Raw genomic sequence first — 16,067 nt, 5'->3', positions numbered from 1 at the left:
TTTTTCCCAGGGTCCCTTGTAGCTCAGAAGATGAACTGCAGGTGTAAAAGCTCCTTTGTGAGCAGTTCATTTAGTTCAATAATATTATTTGCATGAAATACTCTCTGAGTGACGAAAATACTTAAAAACCCCCTGTATCATTTCTATGATGAGGATTTATTTTAAAAGCCAAAAAGTAAACAAAATAAAAAGTGTCCCATGTGGTTTGCATCTTCATAAACACAGCTCCCTGATGAGAGTGTTTATGTGAACTGTATACAGTGTATGATATAAACATACATAAATTGTGCACAGAGTGACACATCGATACACAAATGGTGCAAGCACTGCATTTTGGGACAATAATGATGAACATTCTAGTCAGGAAACTGAAATGTCAGTGTGCAGGAAGAATTTTGCTCACTTAAAAATAGAATGTGGCTCTGTAACACACCGTCACTGCATTTCTTCTCAGATCATTTTTTGGAGCTTCACTGCTGATTGCAAAAAATACATTAACTATTGTTCTCCCCGTTAACTGCACCATGCTCGACTGAGTGTTGATGCATTTTTGGGTATGCTCAGATGTTTTTGGTTTGCCTGTTTACATAATTTATTTTTCTATTTCTCTTCATTTATTGATGATTTTTCTGAACTGACTACAGTTTTCTCTAACTCTAACATTAATTTGGCCACAGCACTAAATACTATTAAAATATTCCAGGACAACATTTCCAGGATACTTGGTCATTTAATTCAATCTCCAGGTGTTTCCATGACTGGAAAACTAGTCTCTTAATGTCCAGATTTCCAGGACCTGTGGGAACCCTGAAGACACACACTGAAATAAAAAAAAGTTTTTGTGCTGAATGCAATTTCCACTGAAGATAAACACAAGATGTAAGCCTGTTGCATTTATTTTGGGATGTTCCAACGCTAGACTCATTTTGTGTAGCCCAAACCAAGCAATTAAACAAACTAAGCCTCTCTATGGAATCCATTTTTGGATGCACGGCTAGCACTTCCCTCTCATACACAATCAGGTTTGATGGTAGGAAAACTGCTTGCCAAAAAATGGATTCTCAAAGACATCAGACACATCCTCATGAAAGCAATTCCAGGTTGTTTCCAAAGATGGTTACAAGAACTGATTTCTGATACTTGGAAAAAAAACTTTTTTTTAACTTGGAATTTCTGTCTTTCCAGGAAGAATACTGGGAAGAAGAAAAGCTTTGCCAATGAAAAAGGCTGTGGCTCTTTTTGTCCTATGAGATGGGATTGTTGGTCAGAGCAGCAACATTGAACATATCAGTGAGCTGATTTACCACAATGACTCTGGCTGTCAAGTGTCTTCCTGTTAGCTCTGCTGGGGTTCTTAAAGGCAATGATCACACATGAAAAAATGGGCAGAGGACAAGAAATTGCAGAGAGAAAGCCATCACGACTTCAAAGGACCCAATTTCTGGTCATTCTTGTGCCATTTTTAAAATGGTCCTCACGCTTGATTCAAAACTCCCCCGGGTGTCAGTTTCAGCCTGTCACTGTCAGGTCTGCTGCTGACTTTCTCAATTCAACAACCGTTTCTCGCTTTTATTAATATTTTATTCAAAAAGGGCTCTTTACAGCAGCTGACTACGACTGAATCCCCTGCACAATTACCCATTATGCTGTATGTCTAATTTTCTTACAGTAAGTGTTTAGCAACTGCAGTGTGACACATCTTAAATGTGGGAAAGGGGAGGACACACCCTGTGAAATATAATTTACCAAAATACACACTCTGCAGTGGTAGAAGTACTGTACTTAAAGCAGGAGCATGGAACTTTTATTTTGTGTTGATTCTGGTAAAATGGGTTGTTTTTTCACCGCCTCACTTCATGATTTCAAGGGGAATCTGACCAAAAACGTCCCAGTGGCAGGCATTAAGAGGGCCTTATTTGTTTATGTTGCTACTTTTGTACTGGACTGAAGTTTTTGACTGGATATAATACAGTCTCAGTTTAATACTGATGCCTCTATATGACCTACGTAACGACCATCAGAGAGAAGCAATTTACTAACTTACTTGTCAAAATAGCAGGCGTATGACAATTTACAATGAATTCATTATGAAATTGTTTGGATAAACTAATCTAACTGTTACGGCTGTATGTAAGTTGTTAACAATAACATACTTTTATTTGACTGATATCAAATCTTTGGGGTATAAATGAGAAGTATTTGGGTGAATAGTAAGCACAGATTGCAACAAACTGCTAAAAAGTAAAATGACACATAACTGTAGAAATACAACATATTTGGTAGGAGAAGAATAAACCAAACTTCAGTAAGGATACCGAAAGTATGAATTACTGTTTGTAAGTAAAGTAAAGATAAAGTTAAAGTTTGTCATTTTTGTGATAACATATATATTACAAAATACACAAAAAAATATATGTTAAGGTCATTGTAAAGTCAGTTTAACCTTGTTCCAAACATAGGAATATTGTGAAGATACCAGCATTATACAGAGCTGTACTCTTCGGTCTATAAATCTTAAATCATTTATTAACAGTAAAATTTCCACTCAGCATAATGCTCATCTGTAACATACAGACAGAGCTGTAAAGTTTTACAAGAGTCATTTAGTTAATGTGGACACACCTACATGCAGCCAATTTCAATGATGCCAAACTAATATTGGTCAAGACTATCCAATAGCTTACATCTAGTGAGCGGTATAACAGTCCTGCTGATCTCATACTGCATTCATTAGAGGTATTAATCTACAACGCATTAGATTACTTTATAATTTACCCAGATATTACTTTGTAATCTGCTGTCAGATGATCAATCTTCAAGACTGAGGATAAAAATAATTGATTTCCTGGGTTGTCTCAGAACTGCTTTGCAGTGTTTTGGCCTTAAAGGTCATGCATCTGTTGCTTAAACCGGATTTTATATATTCCTTTGTTCCAAGTCTCACTGGTTGCTGGAGTATCATTATCAGCATCTTAGTAGCATCTTTATCAAACATGCTTGACAATTTTGTCTCTGGTCTTCTGCAGTGGGGTTGTTAGGCCTGGGCAACCCGAGACTAAAGCCCTGAATATTTAATGAATAGCCCTGGATCTAATTATATAATTATAATATGCTTCTGAGTAATCAGTACTGTATGCATAATATGCTCCTTATGTGTGATACTATTAATTTAAATCAATGTATACTGACTTGAAATTAAATCACTGTTTATTAAAGCTGCAGTAAGTTACTTTAATAAAACCTTTTTGTCATATTTGCTGAACCTTTAACTATTTACTGACAGTAAAACATGAGACAGTTTATCTGTGAAATAATTATCTGTCTCATGTACTACTGTCAGGATATAGTGAAAGTTTAAGCAAATATTACAAAAACATGTTTTTAATAAAAATGACCTACTGCAGCTTTAAACTAATGTACAATACATTGATATTTTACATTTGTTATGAAAAACCAAGTCCCAGCTGGCCACCCAGATGAAACATTTCCGAGGGTGCTGCCAGTTACAGGGCTTGTCATTGTTGGCATCTGGTGGAAGCTAGCTAGCTAATTCACAAAGGCAAGACTTGAAGAAAGACATAGGAAGCCTTTTCAAAAAGAAAAAGGATGAAGGCAAGGAGGGGCTGGCGGGGCTTGAGGAGGTGGAGGAAGAGTTATCTCCAGTTGCTGTAGCAGCAGATGAGTCAGGTTGTGAGGTTTCCTCATCTTCAAGCTACAAGATGGTGGAGCTTTTAGAGGAAAAGAGGTGAGGAGGGCGACAGACAGATGAGACTCAAGAAGAGGTACTGGAGAGGTGAAGAAGAGCAGAGAATCAAAGATAAGACAGAGTTAACAGAGTTTCAAAAGGAGCCCTCTCGCAGTAGAAACAGAAGCTATGAGGCTGGTCAATTTCAAATCTGAACAAAGCTTTGGCAACACACAATCTAGCACGCTTCATCAATGCCAAGGCTCTTATGTGTTTTTAGGGTTTTACTCCTGCAGCTGAAAATATCATGATTTCATGTTGTGAAAGCCAGCCTACTGTACACAGCTGGTGGAGCACAGTCACATCGTATACAGGGAAGGGAATCAAGAACTATAGTTTCAGTTGAGAACCAGGTCCAAATTATCCGATCCACGAGCTTATCAATACCTTTTATCAATTCCAGCATTGTGTTCTGACAGTAAAAAAACAATGATGTCAAACTCTTGTGTCTACACTGCTGGAAACTTGCAACGAGGAGTGACGACGGAGAGGAAGAAACAGTCCAGAATGTGACTTCAGTTCAAAAAGAAACTCAAACTACTTTAATTCTACTCGTTGTCTACACTGTGTTCAGACTCAGAGATATAAAAACGGTTGCATTGATGTCTAAAACCTGTGTAGGCACAATTTCCACACAGAACATGAATCAGAAATCTAAAAGGCATATGGACTGGCAGAATCCATATTGACATCGTTACAAACTCTTATCAAAACTTGCATAAAACGGCATCAAAGGCCCCATCTAGAGCCAGTGTTTGGTTTGTCCAACATGGCCGACTCCGTAGAAGAGGACCGTTCCTTCTGTAGATAAAACCTTATTCTAAGGTAATGAAAACACAACAATACCTATGAATATTATATTCAATTTCTGCCAATAGATCCTCCTAAATGTTACACACTGGACCGCCAATGTTTCAAGATCCTAACATCTCTGACTTCATGGCGTTGACTCCTCTAGCTCAGAACTATTCCAACATCAAGATGGTGGTTCCTGTTACTCAAATGTGATTTAAATTTCATTACGTAATGTACACAGACGCACTTATGGGAGACCACTGTTAGTTTTTTAGACAGCCAACATGACCACTAATCATTAACCTTAACCAAGTGTTTATTATTGCGAACACAGCTTTACAGTCTCATATGTAGCCCAGAGGGGATAATTCAGAGGGAGTGTTGCTATGATATGCTATGTTTTCAGCCAATCCCTCCCCCTTATACACACTCCCTCACACACACCCTTCTGTGGTAACCTACTTCCTTCCCCTCGCTGGTTGACTTATCATGGCATGACTTGAATTTGCTGTGAGTCAGACAGCTGTGGCCTTCAGAGTCAGATTCCTCTCTGCTGTCCAGGCGGTAAGTCAGCTCAACTTAGTGCTTTTCATTCCCACAAACATCTGCTTTTATTTCCCTCTCTCCTCCGAGGTTCTCGGTCAAAGACGTTTTGCGTTGTACTCTCCTCATTTGCATGTCTTACAGGAGCTTGCATGCAGAAAATAGCGCCTATACTTAAAAGCTGTTTAAAATGTCTCATACATTAATCATTTTATAGTTTCAGATTCACACTGACTGCATCGTGTTGTGAACGCTGTGTCTGATAGCTGCATTTATTGTTTCCGACAGATTTTCCTGCTTACATCTGAGACCATGATGGAAACTACAACGTATGATTACGATTACACCGATGACCCTCACACCCCTGTCGCACCATGTAACAGGGACAGTGACAACCAGCTGGGAGCTCATCTGTCCATCATCTTCTACTTTATGTTTCTCTTCAGCCTCTTTGGCAATGGGCTGGTCCTGGTCATCATCTATCGGTGAGTGGTCCGACACATCATCCCAAATGAAAACCCTGAGCATGCACTGCAGAGGGGTTTTAAAAAGAGTACAATACAAACAAAGTTTTGGTCTTGCAGTTTAGTTATAGCAGTTAGGGGTAGCAAGTGTATGGATGGCCCTCATCTGAAACTTTCTGGAATACATAAATACACCTAATTTAGAGTATAACTGAATGATTTTTTTACTAGGTATGAATTGTTATAATCGTTAACATTTCAATCCTGGTTGATTTGGCAACACCCATGGTTACTGGTGGTAACAACAAGTGCAGATTAATGCTACAGCAAACAGCCCTTGAGCAGCTACGTTGACAGAAATACAACAAAAGAGCAGCAGCTGTATGTGTTTACTACGCAGCCCAACAGGTGAATAGTTGTTAAGTAATTGAAACGCATAGATGGGTGGTATAAAAAAATGGCTGGAAATGAATTTAATGATCTGTTATGACAACGTTTTAGACTAAGTTGAATGAAAAAATTATTATTATTATTATTTAATTTTTTGGCCTTTTATTGCCTTTATTTGATAGTGACAGCCAAAGATAGACAGGAAAGGGGGGCAGAGAGAGAGGGGATGACACACGGCAAAGGGCCACTGCAGCAACTCCGTACATGGGTCGCCAGTTCTACCGACTGTCTATTTAGTGCTTTACCAATGTGCCACAATAATGTAATGTTTTTAAGTTCAAATATCTTCATTTAACTATATTATATAACTATTGATGTATGTGATTGTTTGCAATTAATTCAGCATATATTGCGTCCATGGATATTTCTCTAGATCAGCCTCTGTGTGGGTCTCGAGTGGAAGTAAAGCAACATGCTTCATTATCCTCCCAAAATATGAAGCTGTGTTCTAAATACAGCTGAAAGTAAGAGGTATTAACAATTGTTTGCTACATGTATGTTCTAGCGTAACAGTAGCAGAAAAAAGTGATGACCTGGAGATGATAAGTAGCCTACTTCAATCAAAATGCAAAACACTAACAGACCACTTGTCTACCTATGAACCAAACTGCAGCAGTTGGCAGGCAGCTGGAATAGTAAAGCTAGCACGCACTGAGTCTACTATCTGACTCTGGTACAGAGTGGTACAGAAGTAAGAAAGTACAAGAGCTCATATCAGTAGCAGCCAAGTCGAGCCATGTCGAGTCAACCTTTAAGTAAGTTACATTTTGTCACACAGCTTGTAGAGCTGTTTGTAACACTGTTTGAGGTCGTATTGCTTCCATTTATATCGCTGGCAGTGAGTTTTGTAACATTTAAAAGCACAGTAGGCAGGAGATGGTGAAAGCTTTTTTCAGCGTCCATCTGAATCAAACCTGGCCAAAATATTATATTAACAAAAATAATTGTTTATTTTTGACCAGCACTAGTTCACTGTGGCTTGCTTCTTCGAGTTAGCTGTGGTCAGCACTTACCTCATGGACAATTTTTTTTTTTTTTTTTTTATTTTTTTTTTTTTTTTTTTTTTTTTTTTTTTATAGTTTATTTTTTTTTTTTTTTTTTTTTTTTTTTTTTTTTTTTTTTTTTTTTTTTTTTTTTTCCTTCTCCTTCTTTTTTTTTTTTTTCCTTTTTTTTTTTTTAAAGTAATTTTATTTTTTTCTATCAATTTAAATTTTTTTTTATTTTTTTTTAATTTTTTTTTTTTTTTTTTTTTTTTTTTTTTATTTTTTTTTTTTTTTTTTTTTTTTTTTTTTTTTTTTTTTTTTTTTTTTTATTTTTTCTTTTGGTTTTGTTTTTGGTGTTTGTTTTTCCTCCTCCTTTTTCCCCCCTCTTCTTTTCCCCCCCCCTTTTTGGGGCGGCCGGGTCGGGGGGGGGGGCCGCGGGTGGCGCGTGGGTTCCGGTCCCTCTTCCTTTCCCCCCCTTTTCCTTTCCTTTGGGGGTTGGTTTTTTTGTTCTTAATAGTTTTTTTTTTTTTTGTTTTTTTTTTTTTTATTTTTTTTTTTTTATTTTTTTTTTTTTTTTTTTTTTTTTTTTTTTTTTTTTTTTTTTTTTTTTTTTTTTTTTTTTTTTTTTTTTTTTTTTTTTTTTTTTTTTTTTTTTAATTTATAGTTGTTGGGAGATGTAATTTTATCAAATTTTTTGGTTTTTTTTTTTTTTTTTCTTTTTTTTTTTTTTTTTTTTTTTTTTTTTTTTTTTTTTTTTTTTTTTTTTTTTTTTTTTTTTTTTTTTTTTTTTTTGTTTTTTTTTTTTTTTAAAAATTTTAAAAATTTAAAATTTCCTAATTTTTTTTTTTTTTTTATAATGGGTTTTTTCAACAAAGGGGCGCTCCCCCACCCCCTTCTTTTTGTGGGGGAGCGTCACATATGTTGTGTTTCCTGTGGGATTTTAACAATAAAAGCCACCCCATGTTTAACCCGTTTAATACTTTAAATGTGAAAGAGCAGCAGTAGGTATGTTATATTGGCAGTAAGCTAACACAGCCCTGACATGGTTATGGGAGAGTAAACAACAACGGCAAATTACATGTTGCATTGTTTCCTATGAATTATGGGTGTAAAACCACTGTAAATCCTGTGTGGAAATGACGGACCCTGACACTAACAATGAAAACGACTGTAGAGAGAGGTAATTACAGAATGGAAATATACTTAAAGGCTATTATTGAAAAAAATCTGGTTTAATATCATGAGTATACTTAAATTAAACTTCAAATGTTAATTGCTGAGAACAATAATTCTTAATTTGTTAAAGTATGTGGCATGAGGTAGATGTTTTTACAATTCTCTATTTTTAATGCAAATGAAGCCCCATTATAGTCAAACAAACACTCATCAGTATAATACAATATAATTCAACAGCACCACAAACTACATCCTCAAAATGACCATAAAACTGAATCAACACCTTGTCAGCAGAACTGAACACCTTCATAAAGGTAGGGTTTATTACAGCACATCAGTGTACAGTGTAAAATTACATCAATTTTATCCATATTGTCCACTCCTTTAGCCAAAAAAATCTATAGAGAGATTTTAGTCCACTTGCTTTATTTGATTCTGACGTGTGGGAGGCAGAATGGACAGCGCAGCTCTATGACAGGCTTCAGCTCTAGACCATTTGGGGAACCGGTGGATTTGACTGCAGATCATGTCATGAGGTTGTCAGAAAAAAAGACACACAGGCAGACTATAAGATGAAGTCGTACTAGGAGCTTCTTACACTTGAGCCCACCGAGAGGAATACAGTAGTTGTTTAGTAGGTAAAGTTCCCCTCTCTAAGCCCCCTAAGAGTTACCTCTCCTCTGTCACTGTCTACCGACTCTCCTCTCTCTACCCTTGTCTCCGTTGCTCCCTACCTTTGTGAGCAAGCAAATGTGAAAATATTTTTGGTGTTCATGGGAACACAAATGACAATGTCAGAGATGAGCTCAGCAAGTCTCCCTGGGCCATGGACTGAAAGGAGTGTTTATAATGCAGTATATTGTAGGGGGTTGCTATGTCAGGGTGGCTGACAGGTTGAAAGCTCAAGGAAAGTAAAGATCAATTTCTATGGTACCATTCATAGCTCAGAAATTACAACGGAAAACTCTAAACTGGCATAATTTCCGTTATTCACAAAGCTTAGCTCAACAGTGCTGCTTTTCAACCATAGGCAAAATTAAAGTGGAATTAAATAAATATCTATTATTCCTTGATGCATTAGAATCAGGACTTTGATTCACAAAAGCTGGGGATGTTTGCTTCCTGCGTCTCTTTGTTGTCTTCCATTTCAGACCTAAAATATGCAGTATGCATTATATGTGATTATTTTCCTTAGGGCTGAACAATATAGAGGTAAGCGATCCTCGGTAACAAAAATGTAATGATAATCCTCAGTCATAACACCATTTAAAAAAAAAGTCAAATTAAAACCACAAATCACTCATCAAATAACTTTGACAACCTTTGTTGTCGTGGTTACAATAATAAACACTTGGTTAAGGTTAATGATTAGTGGTCATGTTGGCTGTCTAAAAAACTAACAGTGGTCTCCCATGTTCAAGTTTAATATTTGTTGACCCACCGGTCCATCCTGGCCTTCCTCCTATGATAATATCACCTGACTGCCTCATTTGCTCCCTCCACTCCAGCCACCATCCAAAGTCTTTGTCACTTTAGGGTAAACACGTGTTTTGGGGCACTTGCTGAAAAGACTGATGTTGTCATTTTTCTTGAGAGGACAGTCTGGTATTAAGGTACAATGTTAGGATATTGTCACACATTGACAGTGTCAACAAGCTAGCACACCTATAACCACCACAACAAAACAGAACAGAAAGAATTGTAGAAAGTTGAATGATCTAAAACCAGAACTTCCTTTATTTTGTATATTTCCATTTTAATCAGGAGAGACTTACTTTTTGAATGAACAATATATTTAATTGATATGTGCACAATGAAGATGAGAAAAATTCTTGAAATGAAATGACAGCTGGAAGCAGCAGAGAGGAGAACAGATTTAAAGGTCGACAGCAGCAACATGATTGGCTGGAGGACATTGTGGGTAAATCTGACTGGATTAACTGAAAGAGTAAACGCACTCTAAATAGCTAATTAGAAAGGAGCATGAGATAATGGTGAATGGAAGAGGCTTGATGAGAAGGTCTTCCTGCTTTAACTTACGCAGAGCTTCATTAGTATGACCACCACTCCAAGTGTCAAACTGATTTCAAAGGTTATTTTTGTCGACCGACCACAGATGCAGGGATTCCACTGGAACCACCTAAAGTTTGAAAACTTTACTGTCAGAAATGCTTGTGTTGATCCAAGCGTTTTTATTTTTGCTCTCCATCTAACTGTTTAAATGATCACCTCCTAGGTTTGAGAAGTTGACCACTGTGACCAACATCTTACTGCTGAATCTGGTGGTGTCCTCACTGATCTTCATGAGCAGCCTTCCCTTCGTTGGAGTCTACATGCAGCTCTCCAACTGGATCTTTGGCAAGGTCATGTGCAAGATTGTTGGCAGCGTCTACTACCTGGGTTTCTACAGTTCTGTACTCTTTCTAACTCTGCTGACCTTCGACCGACACCTAGCAGTCGTGTACTCCTTGGGCTCATCGCGGCTTAGGAATCAAAGCTATGCGGTAGTCTCCTGTATTGTGGTGTGGCTGGTCAGCGGACTGGCGTGCATCAAGCAGATGATTCTCCACACCACCTTTGTTCATTTAATTGACAACAAAACCTACTGTGAGGAGTATCCTACTGAATTGTCTAATATTAATGTGCAGCAACTGAGAACATCTGGATTTTACATTCAGCTTTTCCTTTTCTTGATATTTCCTCTGGCTGTGATTGTCTACTGCTATATTAGGATTGCTATCACTGTCATATCATCCAGGATAGTTACCAAGTTCAAGACAGTCAGGTTAATATTCATCATTGTGCTGTTGTTTTTTGTGTGCTGGACCCCATACAACATTGTACTGTTGATGCACGATAAAGTCACTAGCTGTGCATCAGCTCAGAAATGGGGTTATGCTCTTCATGTCACTCGTAATCTGGCCTACATTTACTTTTGCATCAGTCCCATGTTTTACACATTTGTTGGGAGAAAGTTCCAGAGCTATTTCAGACAGCTGCTGGTGAAGCGTTTCCCAAGGTTAAAGAAGCATGTTTCTGTCAGTCAACAAAGCGCAACTAATATGTCCACGAAAACTACACCAAATGATCTTTAAGGAGTGGAACACCTTTGTTTTTGGGGACTGTGCATTGTTCTGACGGACCATTATTCCAAAACCATGGTAGTCTGAAAAATGTCCCATTGGACCGTTATTCCAAAAAGAAAAGCTCACTACTACAAGGCCCTAATTTTTGCCATTAGTAACTTTGTGTATGATTTGATGTGCAAATGTAACCTTCATTGCCATTGCTAGATGAGCTTCTTTGTCATGGTAACAATAATAAACAAGTGTTTAACGTGAAAAAGTCACAGTTTTTTAGCTTAAGGCAACACAACTACTTGTTAGGTTAAGGGAAAGATCATGATTTGGGTTAAAATGGCGTAATTAAGTTATGTGTGTGATGCAAGTAAATATGATACGTAATTTTTACCAGATTGGTATTTTCAGAGCAATGGGTCTTCAGAGCAATGGCTGTCTGTTTTTGGCTGTTGGACAATCAGGCTTTTGGTCCAATGGGACATTTTTCGGACAATTTCGAAAAAAATTACCTAGGACATTGTTTCTCAAGATTGCCATGTGTTCAGCAAACCATGTGTTTAAAAACAACCGGAAGAATGCTGTAAAAGTTTGCATTCTTCTTTTTTTTGTCAGGGTGGAGAGCAATGAAATTAGTATATCTGCACAAATCTAAATGGAAACTCATGTCACCTCGAGACTGAATAAACAAACACCATTCTTGCCTGTATTTTCAAATCTTTTTGCCTTTCAAAGCACGCTGTAACAGTTAGGAGGATCTGTTGGCAGAAATGCAACATAGGTATGATTTCATTTATGTATAATCATCTGAAAATAAGAATTTCATTCCCTTAGAATGAGCCAAGTGGAAGAAACATGGATTTCAAGTGGTATCTTGTAAAGAACTATAACCTTGGTCACTTCGGGTCGCTTGTGTTTGCTCCATCAAGTTCCCATAGAGATTATCAATAGTGAAGATAACATTAAGGAAGTTGAACTAAGACCAAGTAATCTGCTTTTTTTGTTTTTTAGAAACATACATCTAGCAAAAGCCATTTCTGCTACAAACCCTCATGTTCACCACGATTACCTTTCTTTATTGCAGTGAATGAAACAATGGTGATTTGACTGAATGTAGTCAGTAGTCAAGTGTGTCGGACAACCTTGAGTGACAAATGCATCCAGGAAGGGGTCCATAGTTTCTTAATGTGAACTTTTTCACCCTAGTCCTACATGAAAAGGGCTTTGAATGTTATACAAAAAGAGGTTTGTACAAGTCTGGGAAGTGGTGTCGGCAACTGACTCTGAAACACCCAACTGTAGCATCTATAAACTATCCTAAAATAGTGTGCTTCTCCAAAAGTGTGCACACTCACTGTCCAGTCATTTTCCACATGGCCTTGAGCCTGCAAATGTTTGTGATTATATTTGTTCAGTCCGTGTGTTATTCTTATATTATTGCTTTTTAATGATGTTTTATAATGAATAATTTTCTTAAAGTAAAATTACTTTAAAATTATGTAGAAAAACAGTTGATTGTAATGTTATGATTCAGTTATCATCCACTTAATCAAGTGTTATATGAAAGGAATGTGCCATGGAAGGAAAAGATGGAGAAAGCTGCACCAAAAAAGGGATTTGAAAGCTTTGTGGTCAGTTTTTTTTTTTTTTTTTTTGGTTGGCTCTTGCACTTGCTTGTGTGAACTAGGCTATTTGATTAAACAAATACTTTAATCAGGAAGCTCTATTTCTGTGTTTCACATTCATTTTCTAAGAATATTCATTTTAGACTGCACTTCTTAAAGGTTTGATTTCAGATACATTTTCATGCTTAGAGGACAAGACTTTCTGGTTTCCCCCCACATAACTAAGAATATTCCCAGTATGTTGGAGATACTTTACTTTAGGATATAATGGTAAATTGTAAATGGACCTGTACTTGTATAGTGCCTTTCTAGTCTTCCAACCACTCAAAGCGCTTTTACACTACGTGCCACATTCACCCTTTCACACACATTCACTCAGTGATGGCAAAGTCAATCTAACAGAAACATTCATACACACTCACACACCGATGCACAGCATCGGGAGCAATTTGGGGTTCAGTATCTTGCTCAAGGATACTTCGACATGTGGCAGGAGGAGCCAGGGATCGAACCAACAACAACCAACAACCTTTGCACACGCAAATCAACCAATCATAAGTATGCTTCTCATTTTACCGCCCATCTTTGTAAACACCCTTATTCATAATTTATTACATTCTCTAAGTGTGGTCCTTGCATGGGTTCTATTTTAAAGCTCTGATCACCTGCCAGCCTACCCTTCCACCTCAGTGGCTAATTTTTCCCTTTTTGTGGAACTGCTAAATTTCACCCTCTCCGCCACTCTGTGATAAATTGTAAGCCAGGCTTACATTTCTGCCATTCTTTCCACTGGAGGTTAGAGGGAGGGAAAAAAATCAAGCTGTCAAGAATGAATAGGGGCTTCAGCAGAGAGAAATGCTTTCAGATAAGCGGTGTCCCCCCCCCCCACACACACATTTTTTCTGCTCTGTCGTGACAAAGTCAAGGCCAGGGAAGGTGAGAAGGGTCTAACATTATTGCACTGAAGATGATCAGATTAAACATGTTTTGCTGACAGGAGGGAAGGGGAAGTGGAGTCTTGTGCAACAGAAATTTGGTGTAAACTGGGGGGAGGTGACTTATATTTTTAAGCGATAAAGAGCACGGTGGTGCAATCACACACACACATGTTGCAGCTGTTATACTGTTACAAAATAATCCAAATATATTCACAGTGAAAATAGAGACCTGTAGTTTGAGTTATTGGAAATAACTACAAGCAACCTGCTTGTTGTTACAGCAGCTTCCAGCCAGCAGCTAGGGAGGTGACGGATATGATTAATGATATAACACACGCACACGCACACATATCCAGGAGGGTCAGTGTGTTACAGTAAGCTTCAGCAGCTGCAGCATAAATCTACACAGACTATAAAAAAGAGGGACTTAAAAGTATCATCAGTAAAATGTATCATAAGTAAAAGTAGCCAATGCAGAGAAATGGTCCCTGTGATATTTATAATGTCTGATATAACATATTAGAATATTACTCATGCATTGATATTTAAAAAGCACTTACCTGTTTGTTAGTTGAGCTGGAGCAAGATTTGAATTATTGTGCTGCAACTAATGATTATTTTCATTTTGGATTAATCTCGTGATTATTTTCTTGATCAGTACATTAAGTGCTTGGTTTCAATAACTCGCCAAAACAGTTGTAGAGCTCACAGTGACATTTTCTAAGTACAGTATGTGAAGGGGAAAAAGCTTTGCTGCAGAGACTCAGGCTTGTTGATGCCAGACTTGGAAAACAGGACTGTCCAAAGATGTGATAGCAGCTGTATAGCCTCAACAAATGAATTTTCAGCGATTATCAGTATTGCCGTCCTAGAGACTCTGTTTCACCTTGCCAACACCAACTGGGAGAAAGGCAGCCCTCAGTTTTCCATACTGTACAACACGTGGGGAATATGTATGACTCAAAAGAACAAATAAACACTAGCATCTGGTTATACATGTTACTGGACCCACTATGCACCGATATTACAGCAGGTTCTGAGAGAAAAGGTGACAATTGTGTAGGACAATTAGCCCCAGGAAATGAAAACGGCCTGATGTGCATCTTGCAATTCGGAAACGTGCAGGCATGGACCACCTTATCTTGTTTGCTACAACTCTTCCTCAAGCACATGTGAAATGGAAACAGCCAACAATCATCAACGTCAACAGCCTCACACGTCAACAAACTGAGGTTTACTTTTGGTCGGACTTAAAAGCAAGTGTAGGAACTCATTCAATAAAAACCATTAGAAAGCTGTCAGAGGCTTGCACAGCTAGCCCAGATATGTTAATATCTACAATCTCTACAACAGAGGTGGCGAGTGCAAAGTCAGCCAAACTAATAGAGCCACAAAGGCCACATTCATAGGAAATACACCAAGTTGAAATAAACTGGAATTTTCCTTTAAGTAAAGCACTTACTTAAAGTCACTAAGTTACTTTGCACCACTGGGTCGGGCCCTGCTGCCAGTGGAACTGTGATGTAAGCCGGCTGAAAAGGAAGCACTGAATCTAGCTCTGATCAAACTCTGATGTAGTTCGTTTGTGATGTGAAAGCAAATTAGACAAACCGCAAGATTAGCAAATGTGTGATTTTTTGCAGGAGTTAAGCTGAACTACAGTTTAATCTATCTGCTGACAGCGAACCATCAGTAATCCCCTAAATGCACATCAGCATGTCTGAGGGGATTTTCCACGACACATTAGAGAGTGAAATGGTGTTAAAACGATGGTGTGTTGTGTATTTTTGCAGTTGTGCATTAAAAGTAAGTGATACTATAACTATCTACTCTTAATATTAGGGTCCAAGACATTTGGGCTGTTTTGTCCTATTTCTACCTACCTCAATATTCATGACAGATGAGATTCAGTCTCGACTAATAATGCTCATAATCAAGTATACATAGCTGCCAACTTTTCAAAAAAGTGAGATTTTGTCGGGGGTGACCAAAATTATGCAGCGCATGCAGCCACACAAGTTGGTGGCTCAGATATCAGAGAATTGGAATTCATTTGATGTTGTACCCATGTTGTACCCTGCATTCTGGTGGTTTGTGGGGAGGCCCAAAGCCGCTGATAGGGGCAGCCTACTGGAGATGGACAATATTGGTTACATTCTGAGAAGCAGACATAGCTGAAGGTCCACCCCCAGGAAATTTTGGATTAAGTAGATGTGATTTCCTGCATTCTTGTGGATTTTTGGGTGGTCTGCTAAAGATGTGCAATACCTG

The 16,067-nt window shown here is 37.8% G+C and overlaps 1 protein-coding gene across 1 annotated transcript; it reads left to right on the top strand.

The window, feature by feature from the left end:
• The first annotated feature begins 4,997 nt into the window (after positions 1–4,997).
• LOC127369170 (C-C chemokine receptor type 3) lies at positions 4,998–12,953 on the top strand. Its single transcript, XM_051410267.1, has 3 exons — positions 4,998–5,104; positions 5,372–5,568; positions 10,393–12,953. The coding sequence occupies exons 2-3, from the start codon at positions 5,396–5,398 to the stop codon at positions 11,249–11,251; spliced, it is 1,032 nt and encodes a 343-aa protein (XP_051266227.1). The 5' UTR covers positions 4,998–5,104; positions 5,372–5,395; the 3' UTR covers positions 11,252–12,953.
• The last annotated feature ends 3,114 nt before the right edge of the window (positions 12,954–16,067 follow it).

The sequence above is a fragment of the Dicentrarchus labrax genome, unplaced genomic scaffold (assembly GCF_905237075.1).
Source record: "Dicentrarchus labrax unplaced genomic scaffold, dlabrax2021, whole genome shotgun sequence".
NCBI lineage: Eukaryota > Metazoa > Chordata > Actinopteri > Moronidae > Dicentrarchus > Dicentrarchus labrax.
This window is presented reverse-complemented; position numbering and strand designations above follow the sequence as displayed.